Source organism: Periophthalmus magnuspinnatus, chromosome 15 (genome assembly GCF_009829125.3).
Source record: "Periophthalmus magnuspinnatus isolate fPerMag1 chromosome 15, fPerMag1.2.pri, whole genome shotgun sequence".
Lineage (NCBI taxonomy): Eukaryota > Metazoa > Chordata > Actinopteri > Gobiiformes > Gobiidae > Periophthalmus > Periophthalmus magnuspinnatus.
The window spans coordinates 27973546-27991531 of NC_047140.1; the positions used below are offsets into that span (position 1 = coordinate 27973546).

At 39.2% G+C, this 17986-nt stretch overlaps 2 protein-coding genes across 3 annotated transcripts; both read left to right on the forward strand.

The window, feature by feature from the left end:
* The first annotated feature begins 3042 nt into the window (after window positions 1-3042).
* On the forward strand, window positions 3043-7021 carry aftphb (aftiphilin b). 2 transcript variants are annotated; one of them, XM_033980259.2, is made up of 7 exons: window positions 3043-3170; window positions 3703-5004; window positions 5092-5255; window positions 5363-5489; window positions 5575-5631; window positions 5731-5838; window positions 5920-7021. In XM_033980259.2, the coding sequence occupies exons 2-6, from the start codon at window positions 3712-3714 to the stop codon at window positions 5812-5814; spliced, it is 1725 nt and encodes a 574-aa protein (XP_033836150.1). In that variant the 5' UTR covers window positions 3043-3170; window positions 3703-3711; the 3' UTR covers window positions 5815-5838; window positions 5920-7021. The 2 variants fall into 2 exon arrangements, 1 of the variants encoding a protein (XP_033836150.1); XR_008648986.1 differs by having other exon boundaries at window positions 3057-3170; window positions 5575-5660; window positions 5920-6935.
* Window positions 7022-7542: 521 nt separating this feature from the next.
* Window positions 7543-16121, forward strand: LOC117382838 (actin-related protein 2-B). Its single transcript, XM_033980072.2, has 9 exons — window positions 7543-7702; window positions 8650-8760; window positions 9857-10072; window positions 10167-10239; window positions 10570-10706; window positions 10788-10937; window positions 13177-13322; window positions 13463-13595; window positions 14495-16121. The coding sequence occupies exons 1-9, from the start codon at window positions 7655-7657 to the stop codon at window positions 14663-14665; spliced, it is 1185 nt and encodes a 394-aa protein (XP_033835963.1). The 5' UTR covers window positions 7543-7654; the 3' UTR covers window positions 14666-16121.
* Window positions 16122-17986: the final 1865 nt, after the last annotated feature.

Sequence of the window (17986 nt, forward strand, 5' to 3'; positions counted from 1 at the left end):
GATGTTAACCTGAAAACTACCGCTTTCAGGTTAATAAAGATGTTGACAGACTCATAATGAAGGGTTACATGTGTGAATGAAACAAAACACAACTCCAGGTCTGTTTTTGAGGAGGTAACAACATTAAATCATGGCTCACGAGGATCAATTTTGCGTAATATCGGACCTTTAAATGGGTAGAGATTTACAAGCAATGGTCATCGTAACTCCAGTATTAACAGAACTGCATGTAAAACATTTATGGTGTCTGTGTTTCATTTACCAGTTTTATAACACAAACTGAAATATTCCAAGTTTATCCTAGTTTTTCTTAATTTACAGTAAATTGGTTTTGTTTTTTAGCTCTTATAAATGTTGTTCCTTTGTAAATGGATGTGTTGCCTAAGGTGAAGGTGACTGTAGAATCTGTTTTTGATCAGTTTAAGAAATTAAAACAGTTTGCACTCTGATAACTGAAACACTTTTTAACCTTAAGTTTAATTTGCTGTGGTTGTTTTTGACCTTTACAAAAGTCTGTGTAGTTTGTTATGTAAGTAAGGTAACATACTCTTTGTCATGTAACCAAGAACTGATTTATATTCTCCATTGTGCTATGATCTGGCGAGTCTGGTCTCGAAGGTGTTACAAGTGTGTGTATTGTATTTTGTTTTATTTATTCAAACTAACAACAAGGTTTACAGTTCTGAATTATTTTCAAATTAGATTTCATTCAGCCTATTATAAGTATTGTCATGCTTAATGTTAAAGGCCATATTTTTAGTTTCTGATTCACATAATTTGTAAAGATATGAACAAGAAAGAAGAAGCAGGTTCACACTTTCTGGTTTAACATATCACTAAAAGCATTTTTCATTGTGCTTTTGTAAAAAAAAAAGAAACTAAAAATTAAGTATCCACACCAATAAATCTTTTCATCTTGATCTTGCTCGTTGTTTTTCTTGACCTAAAACATTCTAGGTTAAAATGATTGAATGAAATTAATTAAAATGTTAAAACTTTTGAAAGAACAACAACTAATAACATTTTTTCTTATATTTAAAGGTGACTTTTATGGTTCGATAGTCTGTCAAAAAAGTCTGCATGAAGATGTTATTGCTTTGCCCAGAATATACTACACTGTGGGGTTAAAATTTATCTGATGAAGGCCTGATTACAGTCAGATCTGTGGAGAGGCGAGAGGCATGTTTTTCCTAGATATTTCTGACAAATAAAAACACCCAATGCAACAAAGGCTGGATACAGTAGAAACCAGAAGTTGATGTACTATATATAAAAAGACACATATGCTTTTTTTCTCACTGACAAAATTATTTCTATTTACCAGAATAATGAGAGGATTTTTTTGGACAATTTTTCATTACTTTCTTCAAAGTCAGAAGTTTACATTTCATTAGCATTTGGTAATATTGCCTTTAAACTGTATGACTTGGGTCAAATGTTTTGGATTTCCTTCTACAAGCTTCTCACAATAGTTGGTCAGAATTTTGCCCCATTCAGAACTGGTGTAACTGAGCCACGTTTGTAGGCCGCCTTGCTCGCACATGCCTTTTCAGGTCTGCCCATAAATTTTTAATAGGACTGAGATCAGGGCCACTCCAAAATATTGACTTTGTTACTCTTGAGTCACTTTTTAACCAGTTTGGCAGTATGCTTCAGGTCATTGTCCATTTAGAAGAACCATTTGCGCCCAAGCTTTAATTTCCTGGCTGATGTCTTGGGATGTAGCTTCAGTATTTACACATAACGTTCTTTCCTCATGATGCCATCTATTTTGTTAAGTGCACCTGTCCCTCCTGCAGCAAAACAACCCCACAACATGATGCTGCCACCACTGTATTTCACAGTTGGGATGGTGTTATCAGGCTTACAAGCTTCCCCTTTTTTTCCTCCAAATGTACCAATGCTCATTATGGCCAAACAGTCAAATTCTAATTTTGTCAGACCACAGGACATGTCTCCAAAACTTAAGGTCTTTGTCCCTGTGTGCACTTGCAAACTGTTACTGTAACTCTTACCAGCTTCAGCTAGCATCTTCACAAGGTCTTTTGCATTTCTTCTTGGGTTGATATGCACATTTCAGACAAAAACCCGTTTATCTCTGGGAAACAGAATCCATGTCCTTCCTGAAATTGCACCCAAGGATGAACCAGATGTCTACAAGTCCATAATTCTTTTCTTGATATCTTGGCTAATTTCTTTTGACTTTCCCATGATGTTACACAAAGAAGCAGTGTGATCCAGGTGTGTCTTTAAAAACATCCTCAGGTGTGTCTCTAATTAACTCAAATGTTCAAAGCTTCAAAGACATGACATCATCTTCTGGGTTTTCCCAAATTGTTAATACAAAATACATGGTAGTCTTACTGCATGTAAAGTTCAAACTTTGAAGTAATGAAAAAAAATTGCCTAAAAAAAAATTCTGTCATTATTCTGGCATTTAGCAAATAGAAATAATTGTAATAATCCCAATTGACCTTAAACAAGAAAAGTTTATTATGATTTCATGTCGGACAGAGAGAAAAAAAAGTCTTTTTATATAGTGTATTTAATGTTTCACTTGGTCGTATTCAGAAGAACAGTTACTTTTCTGAAATCAAAGGAAATACACTGCAGTACTTGAGCACACAAATATCCTTCAAACTGCACACAATCAATGAGTAAAACAGAAACCACTGTTACTGTGGTGACCGTATGTGTGATTTTTTCCTTCTCCAGTCAGTGACAGGAAATGCATCACAAACAATGAAAACAAACCTAGGCCTAAATTGAGTTTTTATAGTATGACTCAGAATGCAGTACTTTGATCGGAGAGGGTATTCAGTATTTTGCAGCTAAATACATTTCCCAAGTATTCTTCCACATCAAATCACATGTAGATACACTTTTCTCCCAGTAGATGGCGGTGTGGCGCTGCCTGGCCATAACGCGCCTGACCCTCCAAGATGACCGACAACACCAAAGATCGTCTATGTCACAAAGAAGAGTCACGCGGTTTAACTGGACACTCCGTTAGATTTGACGCATTTCCGGTTTAGAACAGTTGAACCGAAGTGGGAGCTCTTACATTTTAGTCCTATCTTTGCTCAACACACCAGCACCAACTGAGTGTCCGCGGAATGATGATGAAGGATGAGGAACACGGCTGCTGAAGAGCTGTAACGACAATCTGGGTGAATATCTTTGATTAAATGCAAAAATAAACGTGTAATAGCTGTTAGTTTATCCTCTGGACCAACATATCATAGTGTTTCTTTGGTAGGTGGGAGGTGGGAGGTGGGAGGTAAGCTAGTGGATTTGAACGCTATCATACACACCCTTGTTAGCCCATTGTAAATTAGCTATAATATTGTTTAGCTTTGCAATTGTGGCCTGAATTAGCAGTGTTTTATTTGTATTAACATTAGTATTAAGAATATTTTTAATGGAGCAAGTATAGTTTTAAAATCTGTGTTTTATTGTGATTGACTGTGATTGACAACTGACAGAACACAAACAGATCCATAAAGAGCTGGGTCAGTTTCAGTATTTATTAACTGCGTATGTGTTTGACATAAGAGGATTACCCAAGGGCCTAATCTTAATCAAGTAGTTTTAAGCTGTGAGTGCCTACAGTGTAGGTGTATGGACGTGCGTACATTAGTTCTTCTGTTCATGTGTATTAAAACATGCATCTTATACTAAAGTACTGTTATTTTTGGCAAGGGGAACCCAATGGACGCCATGCCACAGCTGACTTCATCCCTGCCGCAAGTGTGCAACCAGGATGAAGAAGCGCCGGCAGAAGAGGAAGAATTTGGAGAGTTTAGTGAGTTTCCTGGTGGTGCTGATGGCTTTAATTGCTCTCCGTGGGAATCTGCCTCCAACTCTCCACCTTTACTCCCAGATCCCTGTCAATCTGTTTCCAGGTTAAATCAGCCAGTTGAGCAATCTCAGCCCACATCTACTGTGAGTCTTAGGGTCATGGATGACCAGGCAGCTTGTGCAGATGGACTATCTGAAAAATACCCTTATGATGGTGACAAGAGTTCAGTCCTGAAAGCTTGCTTTCTCACAAATGAAACAGACTTTGCAGACTTTTCTGTATTTGGTGAACAGGCAGCACAAGCCTGGTGTTGTGGCCTGGCTGGTGCAGAATTTTGGGATGGACGAGAGGGAATGTCTGCAATGAGACACAACTATGTTACCCCGGATGAGGACGCAATTCTGGATTCTGAACCCAAATCTTGTGGATTCACGTCAACAGGCAACATTTGCACCATTGCCAGCCACTGTGAGAAAAGAAATAAATCATCTCAGGACAGTAACAGTAAACCACATCTTCAGGTGGAATGGGGTCATTTTGGAGATAAATCTATTGACAAGTCTTGTGAAAGTCACAAAGAGAGAAAGCATAGTTTCAATCTTAATTTTTTACGAACTTCAAAAGAAGCAGAGGAAAGAGGAAAGAAAGAGAAGAGTGTTTCAACACTTTCTCAGACAGTGGGCTTGTATGACTTTGTGGACAATGTGTCATGTGATGAAGGCTCATCACAAGATGAACCGTCTGAGGATTTTGAGCCGAATGTTTCTTCTCTTGCTTCACAAGACACAGACACTGATGAATATCCGACTGATGATGAAGAGGAACTGAGGAACTATAGGCTCTCTCGATCCTTTTGCAACAATGATTTCATTTGGTACAACACATCCAATTCTGATGTTGATACAGGTCTTTTTTATGAAGATCACTTTGCAGCTCAGGAATCCTCCGCTACCTCTGCACACTCAGAATATGAAGAACATTCTGAAGTACAACAAGTGTCCAGAGGTGTCAGCCTAGAGTCTCACACGAGCCAGGAACCTTTCCAATTAGCTGAGGGAGAAGTACAAAGTCTACAAGGTCTTCCGCCCAGTGACAGCTTTGCTGACTTTTGCTCAGCACCCTCACAGGAGGACAGACAGTGTGAGCTATTTCAAGACCTACAGGAGCCCCTTGGACAGCAGTGTGATATAACTAGCTGTGAGGTACCTTTAAAAAAAATCTTCTCACTACAAAATTAGTTATGTGCTACATTCAAACATGCTATTTGCTGATTGTTTGTTTGGGGGCAGGTTGTGCTCCACTCTCAAGCTCAACAGCTGTTTCTGGCCAGTTTCCCACAGTTGGGCTCAGCTGAAGAAGTGGAGGATCCGGTTTATGGACTAGATACGCTGCTTTTCTTCAAAGATGAAAGTGACCATGAAGAACACAAACCCAAACAGTTTGGCTCACTCTGGTAAAATAGTAGCTTGATTTAGAGTTTGTTTGTTTATATTTTAAAGAATTATTTCACTAGAGTTACTCAACTACGATATGTGACATAATATTGTCTGACCTTCTTAGCATCCCACCTGGCTTAAGATGGTCATCTCAGGACATTCACTCAGCTGCTGGCCTGCAGTTTCAGTGGGGTGGTTCCCATACCAATATGGGTTTACTACAATGCCTTGATGTGGACTCAAGAAATATTGTAAGTTTTATTGGTCATCAAGAACTAAACCTTTTACCAGGTTGATTAATGTACATTTTACAATTCCTTCACAAATCTCTTTTAGGTGCTCATTGGCTTAAAGAAGCAGCCAGGGGCTGTATCTGCATTAGCGTCCCACCGGGTATACATCAACATGATCATGTTTAGTGTGTAGGCAAATATATACTTTGATCAACTGAAATTATTTTATTTAATTTTTATTGGGATTTTTCTTCAATAGGGACAGCTGGAGCCTATCAAGGACTCAGCTGTACATTTTCCAGGACAAACTGCAGTGACAACACATGAACCTATGAGTACCTAAGACAACTCCCTGATTTTATTAAAGGTAGTAGTAAACAAATAAAAAGTTACAGGCAACTTAGTTACTAACTACTACAAAGAAACAATTCGATATGTCTTTTTCCAGGACTACCTGTGCCCTGTGCTGAACTGGAGCAGTCAAAGCCTTAGCAGTTCTCAGGATGGTATGTCCCATTTCTATGCCCAACTCTTTTGGACATTGAAAGAGTCTGTTGTTTGGCAGCTTATACTAATCTTGGTCATCCTTTCTTATGGCTTTTCCCTTCTGGGGTCGCTACAGCAAATCATATGGCTCGTATAATACGCTGTGAATTTACTAGCTCTTAATTGTAAAGAAAAAAAGAGCTACCTCATTTTCAATAAAAATGGGTACAGGTGCTTTATGTCACTGTGCCATTGAACTGTCTGTTACATTCATGTGAAGCTGCAGTTAGTTCAGCTAATTTCACAAATGTGTATCCTACTGTGCCCTGAAGCTTCTTACGCCACTTTTACTCAAATGGACAAATCAACAACAATAGTTTTAAAAACTTGTATAATGGCCTTTATGAACATATTTTTATTTTCATAAAAGTTAATTGAAATCTAACCAACCAGACAAAAACTATTGTGCATGTTTTTAATGATTCCATCTAGAGATTCTATTGATTTGAAATTAGATGAATTTTAAAAGTAAGATCATCTAGGTACAGCATTTATGGTAGCACTGTTTGGCATGCCAACATTTATAAAAGTATATTAATTTGTAGCATGTAAACATGTACAATAGAGAATATGTTCTAAAACACGACTGAGGCCATATACGTTTTGCCTGGCAGGCAAAGTATTGGTGAATATGTTATTCTTTACTGGAGATGCAAATATTCAGCATTTTTGAAGATTGTAATGGGCAATCGTATTCTGCAGAGGGCAGCAGCACAAGTTCACCCATTTACAATTGTACTCATCTGTACTCAAACATCGAACAGCCAATAAAGTGCATTGAAATGTTTTATTTTAAAAGAAAATAATTAGCCCATAAATACTTTTTTATGTTGGAAAAGTTGAGATAAATATATTAAATATGACAACATATTTTTATTTTAGTTGTGCCTTCATCCCTGTAAAAAAATTTCCTATTTCTATTCTTCGGACCTATTATTTTATTATTTCTAATTTACTGCTGTAAAATATTTGTGAATATTGAAATAAAATTGCTGATTTCTATTATGGCTATGTGTTTTTGTTGGTTCTTAGTTATTACACTTTTGTGCTGTCTAAATAATAATAACAATAATAGTTTCTACTCATATAGATATTATTAATACATAATAATGATGGTAAATGTCACCAGAGCTGTTCACCTCTTCTCGCATCTGTGAAACTGGATGACACATTTCTTTGAAGAGAACTGATTTTTTTTCATTTATTTATTTTTTTTTAAACTTTTATCCAGTTGGCTGGCTGAAGCCTTTCAACCCAAAGGTTAGATAAGACGAAGCATTTGAGCTGCTTAACCTGTATCCTACAAGCCAACATATTTCAGTGTCTGCCTCTAGAGAGTAAGTTGTACCTGTTTCCACTTCACTATTGTGTCTGTGTATGTTTATGTTATAGGCCTACAAGCGTCAGGAAAACGTTAAATATGGAGGAAAAATTATAATACAGCTAAAGGGGTACAATATTTAGAAAGGCAGACCTATGAAATCCCTGTGTGTGTTTTTATTTTGCTGCTGGACAGAGAGCGGCTGTCTGAGCACCGGATGCGCACCCTTCCCTTCCTCTCCGCCGGGCGCCGTGTCTTCCTTCCGGCTTGTTGAAGAAAGTTGAGGGAGGTTCAGCGGTAACTGGGCTTTTACACAATGGACAGCCAGGGAAGGAAAGTAGTGGTTTGTGACAATGGAACAGGGGTACGTCTGCCTATTTTCTTACAACCTTTATCTGTTTGAGTGCTGTTTATCCGGGAACGTTTTTATGAACGATTTGCTGAAACAGGAAGTAGGGCTTCTGTGCTAGCGTCAACTGGGTGTGTAGCTGTTAGCATGCTAGCTACATTTTCATTCATCCAACCGCGCCGTCAACCTGCAAACACCACCTCTGCAACCGCGTTTTTATCTGAAATGACACGAACTACACGCATTTGTTTTATTATTACACATGTGTTAAATTTAAACAGTAAAATGAGTCAGTTTTCCCAAAGCCCTGGTTGTCATGCTAAAACAGTTAGCTTCTGTTGGCCATCTTTCTGCTCGGGTTCATCAGCTGGCTGTTACCGGGATGGGCAGCCCGAGGCCAGCTGTCACACTGCTCCCTTTTCATTCTTGTGCTTTTTTTGCAGTCGTTGTAATAGTTTTTTAAAAGTCTCACGATAGACTTGGCGCTAATTGCTTCTGCGACCAGGCCTGGAAGATCAATTACGCAATGTTTATGCCTCAGTCCTTTAAATACCACAGCAGTGCATTGATTGCGTTTACTTATGATCATAGATAATTTATATGACTTCTTATTGCTGAACAAATGAAGGCCCTGCTTTCACTCTGTTAGAAACAAGCGCCTGTTACTCCTGATGAAGTAGCCAATGTCTTATGGTTGTATTTTTTATGCCTTATGGTTGTATTTTTGTTAAATGAATAATTATTTTTCTCAGCTGAAACATGTCTTTAGGAACTTTATCAGCAGTTAAGGAGGATGCTGGCTCAGCACGCATGACAAATAAGTAGAGATTTGAGGTGAATGGTGGCCTCTGTGTGAATAAGCACTCGAAAGGAAATGACAGCGTGCACCGCAGCTCAAGATATCACCTCACTGTGCTGTTTCAGGACTACCTATAACCATGATCTTCACTCTTTTTTTCCAGTTTGTAAAGTGTGGCTATGCAGGCTCAAACTTTCCTGAGCACATCTTCCCTGCGCTTGTTGGAAGGCCCATCATCCGCTCCACCGCCAAAGTTGGAAATATTGAGATTAAGGTATACTCCTGTCCTGAACAAAAACAGTGTCTTTTGGAACACAGACATTTCTCTGATAAAGAAATTGCACTTTAAAACGGTGCTTATTATAAATGTACAGCAACAAAAATATATAATTTGCTCATTAATTGTCTTAGCACATACCCTTTCGGCACCTTTCCTGTCTAGTTTCCCTTATGTGTATATATTTTTTCAATATCTGCTTCCCTTTTCCTTTATGTTTTTGTTACTCCCCCTGCTGAAGTAGAATTCTCAGAAGATGGTAAGTTCAGGTTGGTGTGTGCCTCCTGTCCTTGCCTGCTGCAGGAAGCTGTCATGATTTTAAGTTTACCTTAAAAATGCTGTATTTGTTTTCTATTTTAAATTTAGGATTGAGTTTTTAAATTATTGGACTTAGTTATTTCTAGTTGTTGAAGGTAACTTGCAAATAACACCGTAATTGCAGCTTCAGCTCTCGGACTGAAAGCTGCTGACAAAAATTGTGATGATTTTAAATAGATGCCATTTTCTATGAGCTTTTGTTACTTTTACATTATAATACCGAATAAAAAGCTTTTGTAACGGTTTGACCCATTCTGTGGATGCTTGGCAGACAGTTGAGAGACGGAAGCACATGTGCTTTTCTTTTAACTTTTTATTGAGACCATATGGAGGCAGTACATTGGGCTGGTACTTTGTTAATGCCAAAGCACACAGGATGAGCTCATAAAATGGCTGTCTTCAGTGGGCTTTTGATGTTTCTAAATGGAACATGAGATGCTTGACTGTGTGGCTAACACTAAACGCTAACCTGGAGTTGTTTATATTTTCATGCTGCTTGCATGCAGCCAGTTGAATGGTACTAAAACGAGTGGTTTACCAAAGCTAGAGGAAATCTGGAGTGTCTTAAGGAGTATGCATGGAAACAAGTCTTATTGTGCATGCAGGACAATGGTTTCTTAGTGAAGGTGTTATATGGGTACAATGGTTGTAAAAATTGCATATTCTCAGTCTTCTAAAATGTCCTCTACGTGTGCGTAGCTAGAGCTGATCGTTTTGTTGCTAAGCTTCTAATGCAAAGATTAATTCTAACTGGTTTTCCTCAACTATTATTCAGGACCTTATGGTTGGAGATGAGGCTAGCGAACTCCGTTCCATGCTCGAAGTCAACTACCCCATGGAAAATGGTATTGTTAGAAACTGGGATGACATGAAACACTTGTGGGACTACACATTTGGCCCAGAGAAGCTCAACATTGACTCACGCAACTGCAAGATCCTTCTCACTGAGCCTCCCATGAATCCCACTAAGAACAGGGAGAAGATCATTGAGGTATGCTTTATTCTAAATGGTGCTAGACTAGATTTCAGTCTATCACTGAAACGAAAGTAGTAAGTCTTGATCTTGATTTAACCTTTGTTTTTAGGTAATGTTTGAGACCTACCAGTTTACGGGAGTCTACATTGCTATCCAAGCTGTGTTGACATTGTACGCTCAAGGTATGAGATTTGTTTGATAAAATAAATGCGTGTTATGTATATGTGGGTATCAAACAAGTGCACATTAGAGAATGTGGACAAACAAGTTGATGTGGTGTTAACACATTAATGAATATTAAACACTGCCACAACAATAATCACATCCGACTTCAACATTTATGTATTTTCTGAGTAAATGCATACAAATGATTGTTGATAAGATGAACAACTGGATGTCACTCACACTACACTGCCTTATGAAGCTGATACATTTCACCAAATGCACTGACCCCTTGTGGTGAATAATGTTACTGATCCCATTCTGACATGCTATCCAATCCTTTGTTTCAGGGCTGCTCACTGGAGTGGTGGTGGACTCCGGGGATGGAGTGACACACATCTGTCCAGTGTACGAGGGCTTCAGTCTGCCACACTTAACAAGACGTTTGGACATTGCAGGCAGAGACATTACTCGCTACCTCATCAAGGTGCCTACACATTATAATAGTATAACTTTTACTTTACCAATGTTCTCTGCACAACTAACTCTGTTTGCCCTGCGTTTCTAGTTGTTGTTGCTGAGAGGGTACGCCTTTAACCACTCTGCAGACTTTGAGACGGTGCGAATGATGAAGGAAAAGCTGTGCTATGTTGGTTATAACATCGAACAGGAGCAGAAGCTCGCTCTGGAGACCACTGTCCTAGTAGAGTCATACACGGTAATTATACATCAGTTCATCTTTAAGTTTCATGAGTGAACAGTCATAGTATGCTCTTCAAAAACTCTTATCAAATTTCAGCAAGTGTAAATGTGCTCATTAAATCCTCCTATCCTACCCTACAGTTCATTCCATCACGGTATATACTTGTACTATATTCCCACATTCTCCTGTAACTGATGAGGATGCATAGTCCTTTGTTCACAAGGTTGCATGGCAAGGCAAGTTTATTTATATAGCACAATTTGTACACAAAGTAATTCAAAGTGCTTTACAGAATAAGAATGTTAAAATCATAATACAAACAGATCAGAACATAAATAATCATCATAAAATCAACATTAAAAGAGAAGCGTGCAGAATAAAAAACTTTCAGTCATATGCACAGCTAAACAGAACCGTTTTGAGCCTGAATTTAAACATTGTCAAAGTAGAGGCCTGTCTCACATCTTCAGGAAGACTGTTCCAGGTTTTAGCTGCATAAAACTGAAATGCTGATTCCCCATGTTTAGTCCTGACTTAGTCCTGACTTAGTCCTGACTCTGGGCTCCAGCTGGAGGCCGGTCTCTTCAGTCCTCAGAGTGTGAGATGTTTCATGTGTCTCTAACATGTGGTAGATGTTCTTTGGTGCTGGTCCATGGAGAGACTTGTTCACAAGCAGAGCTGCTTTAAAGTCTATTCTCCGAGCCACAGGAGCCAGAGACCTGAGCACAGGACTTATGGGCCCAAGCAGCAGCGTTCTGGCTGAACTGCAGTTGTCTTGAATTTGTACAGTATGATTTAAAGCTTTATGAACAATACACATTTTGGCCTACAGTTTTACAGAATGTGCCATTGTAGACAGTTTTTTTTTTTTTCATCCAAAACTGACAATAAATGAGTTATTTTCAAACTATTGCTACAGGAAATTTCGGATGTATTAATTTAAGTCCACAAACTGAAGCATAATATTATTTTGGTTTCATGTTGACGACCACATGGCCACTGGTAGCTACTCCTTGAGGACAGGGCAGTGCTGCTGACTAATGTTTTGAAAGGACTCAAACATATGGTGGATAGTGCTGCTCCACCAGACTTGGGTTTCTTTCCAAAGACGTTTTCCATGCTGCAAGAACCACAAGTCTAAATGCAGAGGCTGGAGTCTGTGTCGTACACGCCTCAGTGGGCACATGTTGTGTCTCTGTATGGACTGTGACGAGTGTGTTTAGATGGGCGGGTATTCGTCACATTGTGAGGGGTGAAGTTGGTATACACTGTCGCTTTGTGGGGCCCAAAAATCAGGCCCCCATGAGATCGATCCTTCAGTATCTGATCATCTATGTGGTTTATAGTTAAGGTTAAGTAGACCTTTCATGATAATTACTATATTGACTTTTATTTTTTTGGGGTCAATATTTATCGTGTGCGGTTTCTTTGTACTACTGGGAATATGTTTATTTCTTGGATTTAAAAGGTTGAATTAATAACTTCTATGACTCATGACAAATGCAAACTAAAGGCGAAAGTGTTTCATTCTGCTGTTTATTTGTTGCTGCTCATGATTTTTTAACAATATTGTGCATTTAGAATAGTTTTTGTGGTTTAAATCTGCTCTTGGGTTTTTGTGTCAGTGGCATAAATGATTTTCAATCTTATCGTTTATTTCAGCAATATATCAAACTTCAGAATATGTCATTGTGACAGGCCTAAGGTTAAAGTTAAGCTAGTAATAATTATGGTTGTGGTTAGAGTTGGCTTTGGGAAATTAATGCAAGGTACTGTCCCCACAAAGCCGCATGGAAACCCAACTTTTGTGTGTGTAGATATGTGAACATGTGTGCGCACTTAAACAAGGAGGCCAATGTCAGAGTGGTGCTGAACTGTGTGACATCATTTCCTGTGTAGCCACTTTGCGGCGGTGGCTGGGCCGTGCTTCCTCCCTCTGCCCTTTCAATGAAGCCCTTCATAGAAAAACTCACACATATATTAGCTTGCACTTTTGAATTTGTTATGTCTGATTGTATGAGTTTTATTTTCACCAAGTTATGTTTATTAGTGTACCAAAACGACATAGGTTTAAGTATAACCTTTAAGTTGATGAGAACAACAGGGCCTCTTGTTCATAGCACATGAGCAGTATCTTCTTTCTCAGACACTGTATTTATACCCTTAGGCTCTTTGTGTTTTATATGGTCTCAACTAAATCTGTGTTAATACTTTTCTCCCTCTCTTTTCATGTATTCTTCCCACTCATCTCCAGCTGCCAGATGGCCGTGTGATCAAGGTGGGAGGAGAGCGCTTCGAGGCTCCTGAGGCACTGTTCCAGCCTCACCTCATCAATGTGGAGGGTGTCGGTGTGGCCGAGCTCCTCTTTAACACCATCCAAGCTGCCGACATAGACACTAGGTCAGCACTATTTTAAACTAAAAAGGGAAACTAAAATATATATTTGTATTTATGTAGGTTAAAATAAAGGTTTACAGTTTCTAGTACATTGCATTCCGTGTATAAACCTAAATTCTAAGTGTTTTTTTGTTTGTTTTTAGGTCTGAGTTTTACAAACATATTGTGTTGTCGGGAGGATCCACCATGTACCCCGGCTTGCCCTCACGACTCGAGAGGGAGCTCAAGCAGCTTTACCTGGAGCGTGTGCTCAAAGGAGATGTAGACAAGCTTTCAGTAAGAAACTACTCTACGTACTTTTACTACATTTGTGGAATTAAGAGCAGAACTAAAATTTAATTCAGTGATGGTTAAGGAGCAACAGTGGCTCAGCTGTTCTGATTAATGATGTACTGGGGTTTTGGTATTGAGTATTCAGACCAGAGACAGTCCTTAACTTTCATTTCCAATTGGCTTTAGTCGTGGGAACTGGCAACCCAACTGAAATACTCGTATAATGCTCATTTTGCTTTCTGATTGGATAATCATCTGACAACATAAATAACTGAGCCATCATGTACAATGTTTTTTTTTAATTTTAGGATAGGGTTTGTGTTTGCCTCATATCACAGATATGTTTAAATACCTTTTTAATTTGGCTTGGGTGGAGTTACCCATTTGAGAAAGCTTTACTCTAAGTGATGCCTGCATGAATAATTTAATACAGTTCATTTAATATGAGAATGCGCCCCGATTACATTGTTCTGAAATAGTTAAACTATCGTTGTCACTAGTGTTCCAGATGGAGCAATGCCCTTTGACCACCACCAGGTGGAGTCAGAAGCCAGCTCTTTTCCTTTTTATCTTGTCATATTATGTTATCATAGCACTTACTGGTTCATAGATTACTATAATAATCTTACTATATTAAACAAGAATTGGTTAGTACTGAAGCACAATTATTAAAAACAATATAAGGGATGTTTATATGTGTTCTGCTGCAGTCTCAATGAAGTGTAGTAGTTTGTCTAAGTTTTGTCAATTATTTATTTAAGTGTTTATATGTTCATGTTGTACTCATGAAAGACTGAAAACATCCTCAAAGGTGAATATGTAACAGAAAAACACACAGGTGATTAAGCCGCCATTGGTTGCTCCTCCTCCGATTTTTGATTGCTTCCTGTTGCTTTCTGTAGAAATTCAAGATCCGAATCGAGGACCCTCCGAGGCGAAAGCACATGGTGTTCCTGGGGGGAGCTGTGCTGGCCGACATCATGAAGGACAAGGACAACTTCTGGCTCACCCGAGAAGAGTATCAGGAGAAGGGAATGCGCGTGCTGGAGAAACTCGGAGTCACCGTCAGATAAAGCAGTGGATGGACAGACCATACAGCCACACACCTACAATACACACACACGCACACATCACATTTCACCTTACAACCATTGCAGAGTATATATCTACCTACCCCCCCATGTTGGGCTCAGAGTGTCCCCCTAACAGTGGTGGGAACATGGCCTTCACCTCCCTGCATCTCGCATCTTTCCTGTCTCCCCTCTGTCCTGGTCGGGGATTGGCTCACGCTTCCCTCGCAAGCCCTGAAAACCATCCTCCATGTTTGCCGATCACACTCAAGCCTCTTACTTTCTTTTTAGTAGGTTTAGAAGGGCTAAGGTTGCCCTGCTGATGTAATTTGGAGTCGGAATTATTTATGTGTGTTGTAGTGGTGATGGTTAAAACCAGGAAGTTAAGTTGGATGTTCACTCTGCATGTTTGCTTACCACTTACACAAGCAGACAACCATTATTTGTTTAGTAAAAAGAAAAAAAAAACATTTTGGTGGTAAACAGCAGATGCACCAACCACTGCATTATAAGAAAGTTAAGTTTAAATCTTTAAATAAAAATAAAATTGTGGAGTGGATTAATTAATGAAGAGTTCTAAGGAAATGTTATAAGATCACAATCAGGGTCCACATGAAACAGCCACGGGCCGCAGTCAGCGTCTGTTCAAGTGTGCTGATCACATTTTTATGTCGTTTTTTATAAATGATATCATGAATTTTCTGTGGGAGGGGTTCCTCTTATTTGCTTTCTTTTGGGTGTATGAGTTTATATCTTTCAATTGATTTTTTTTCCATGACTTTGTGTTGCTGTGCACTATTACCATTGTAAATGGAGTTCATTTATGTAACGAGTTCCTCCAGGTTTTTTAATGAACGATTGTTAATTTCGATAAGGGACATATGCACAAAGTAAATCCCTGAACTTGACAACAGCTGTGTGACGGTACTTCAGGTTTGGGGGGGGTGTGCTTTTTTCACTTAGTTCCTTTGCTTTGCTTCTGCCTCCTCTGGGTTGAATACTGAACATGGGTGCAAACACTTCTTGCCTCTTAAGTCACACAATATGGCACCTCTGTAGTTATCCACCTATCTAATATCTTCAGATCTACCAAAGCATGGAGGCAGATAACTGTTTAAAGAGTTTAAACTATACAATTTGAACAAGTAATGCCACAAAACAGTATTCTCATGTATCAATACTGTTTTATTCTGTCACTTAATTCTGTTTCCCAGTCTTAAATTCACCAACAGTTGGCATTATGCAGACTGGAGGCACTTCTATTTTGAGTAAAACAAATATATATTTTTTCCTCTTTCCATTGATTGTCTATCCAGTGCCAAGTGCAGTTATTGTTAACTGGATCACTCTGTGTCTATATGTCTTTCTATTTTGTCATTTTTTATTTTTCTTGTGTTGTTCATAGCATAACTGCCTAACACAACGCTGATTTAAATAAAGAAAAGTGATTTATAAGGAATTCTGTGTTGTATGATTTTAATTTATTTATTTTTTCCAGTATTTGTTTTTTCAGGAAAGAAATATCTCAAGTGTTTTCTGAAGAACAAAGATTTGTCAACTGATAAATTTGGCAGCACTTTTGTTCAACTAAACACAAAAGGATTCAACACTCGGACACAGAAGGAGGAAGTGGAAATAAAACGGTGGCAGAGCCCTGGCGCCACCAGAGGAAGAGGCTCTGTTTCCGAGCCTCAAATAAAGATTGCACCCAAACTCTTCCGGACCTGTTCCATTTTAATCCTGGACACTTCCCCTGACCCTGAACTGTTGAAGAGAACACATCACCCTGGTGCTGAAGTCCCTTCACTGGCTTCCTGTCAAGTGCAGAATTAAATTTAAAGTCCTCCTCCTGACATACAAAGCCATAAATGGCATGGCCCCATCGTATCTGTAAGATGCTATAGCACCATATCATCCAAACAGGGCACTCTGCTCTCAAAATGCTGGACTACTGGAGCTTCTTTGAGTGTCTAAAAGCACAGGAGGAGGGATATCTCAGCGATCAAGCTCCTGTGTTATGGAATCATCTCCTTGCCCATGCTAAAGAGGCCCCCCACAGTCTCTACATTTAAGAACTGGCTTAAAAGTTCCTCTTTTATGACCAGGCCAGTTAGAAGCAGAAATAAAACCCAGTTTTGCTGGTGAAGTATGGTAACCTGAGCACTATCGTCCGTTTCCTCCCACTTTCCCTGTCAACAACATTCACTATTCAGTTCACCTGAAGTCTGTTCATTACTATTCACAAGTTGTTCCCTGTCCCACTCCCCTCTGGGGAGTACAACTGTTTCAGCTGCTTGGCCGCTAACTGCCCGGTGATGGCTGGACCCTGGATGCCCTCCTGTGCCCTGATCCTGTTCTGTGCACCCTGATCCTCCCCTTCCTCCTCCTACCCTATCCTGTATGAGCCCTCCTCTGTTCCTTAGTCATGAGTGGGTTTTGGTCCTACAATTTTTAACTTTATCTGCGAATGGATGCGTGTTAATCCTGGACACATCTGCAGGATGCCTGTCCTGGTTCAGTCCTGGTTCAGTCCTGGTTAGGTCCTTAAAGGGTCTCCTGATTCTCCTCGAGACTTCTCTTTTTCCCCACTGGGTTTTTTGAGTTTTTCCTGCAGAAGGAGGGTCTAAGGATTCTCTGTTCTCTGACAGTTATCAATTTGCTTGTTTTCTTTGAATCTTGGTTAATCTGTCTTAAATCAATGATCTGGTCAAGCTCTAAGAGACAACTTGATGTTGTGATTTTGGGTTTTACAAAAATTAATTGAACTGAAATGCCTTTGCAGCATTTGAAGTGTATTCTGCATCAGCATCACACACCAAAATCAGACGTATCATGTGTAGAAGTTAATGGAGCATCTTCTAGTTCTTCTATGGACACATGACATTAATATCCCTTCACCTGTATCACGTGTCCATAAAGACGACCTCAGCCCTACATTTTTTCCACTGGGTGGGAGTAGAGAGGTTTTTTCTTAAGTTCTGATCTCAAGTGTCCAATGAATTTGCAAGGTACAAGTACATTTTAAAACAATCAAATGGGCTTGTCCAGGTCCATTGAGATTTGAGTTCTGCTGAAAAACACAAGAGGGAACAGTGTTTTTTGTGTAAATATTTTAAATAGTTAAAGTATAAGACAAAAGCAGTGATCAGGGTAAAGGCGAGCTTAGTAAACTGCTGAAGTGAGTGGCAGAGCTGTGTGCACCCAAAGAGGGCCAGACTGACCCCATTACCAGAGCAGATATCTTAAATGTTTGCACATGTGGACTGTGATGCTGTTTAAAGCTGTAGAGCTGCTTTGCAGGCCCCCAAAAGCCCTCGGGGACCT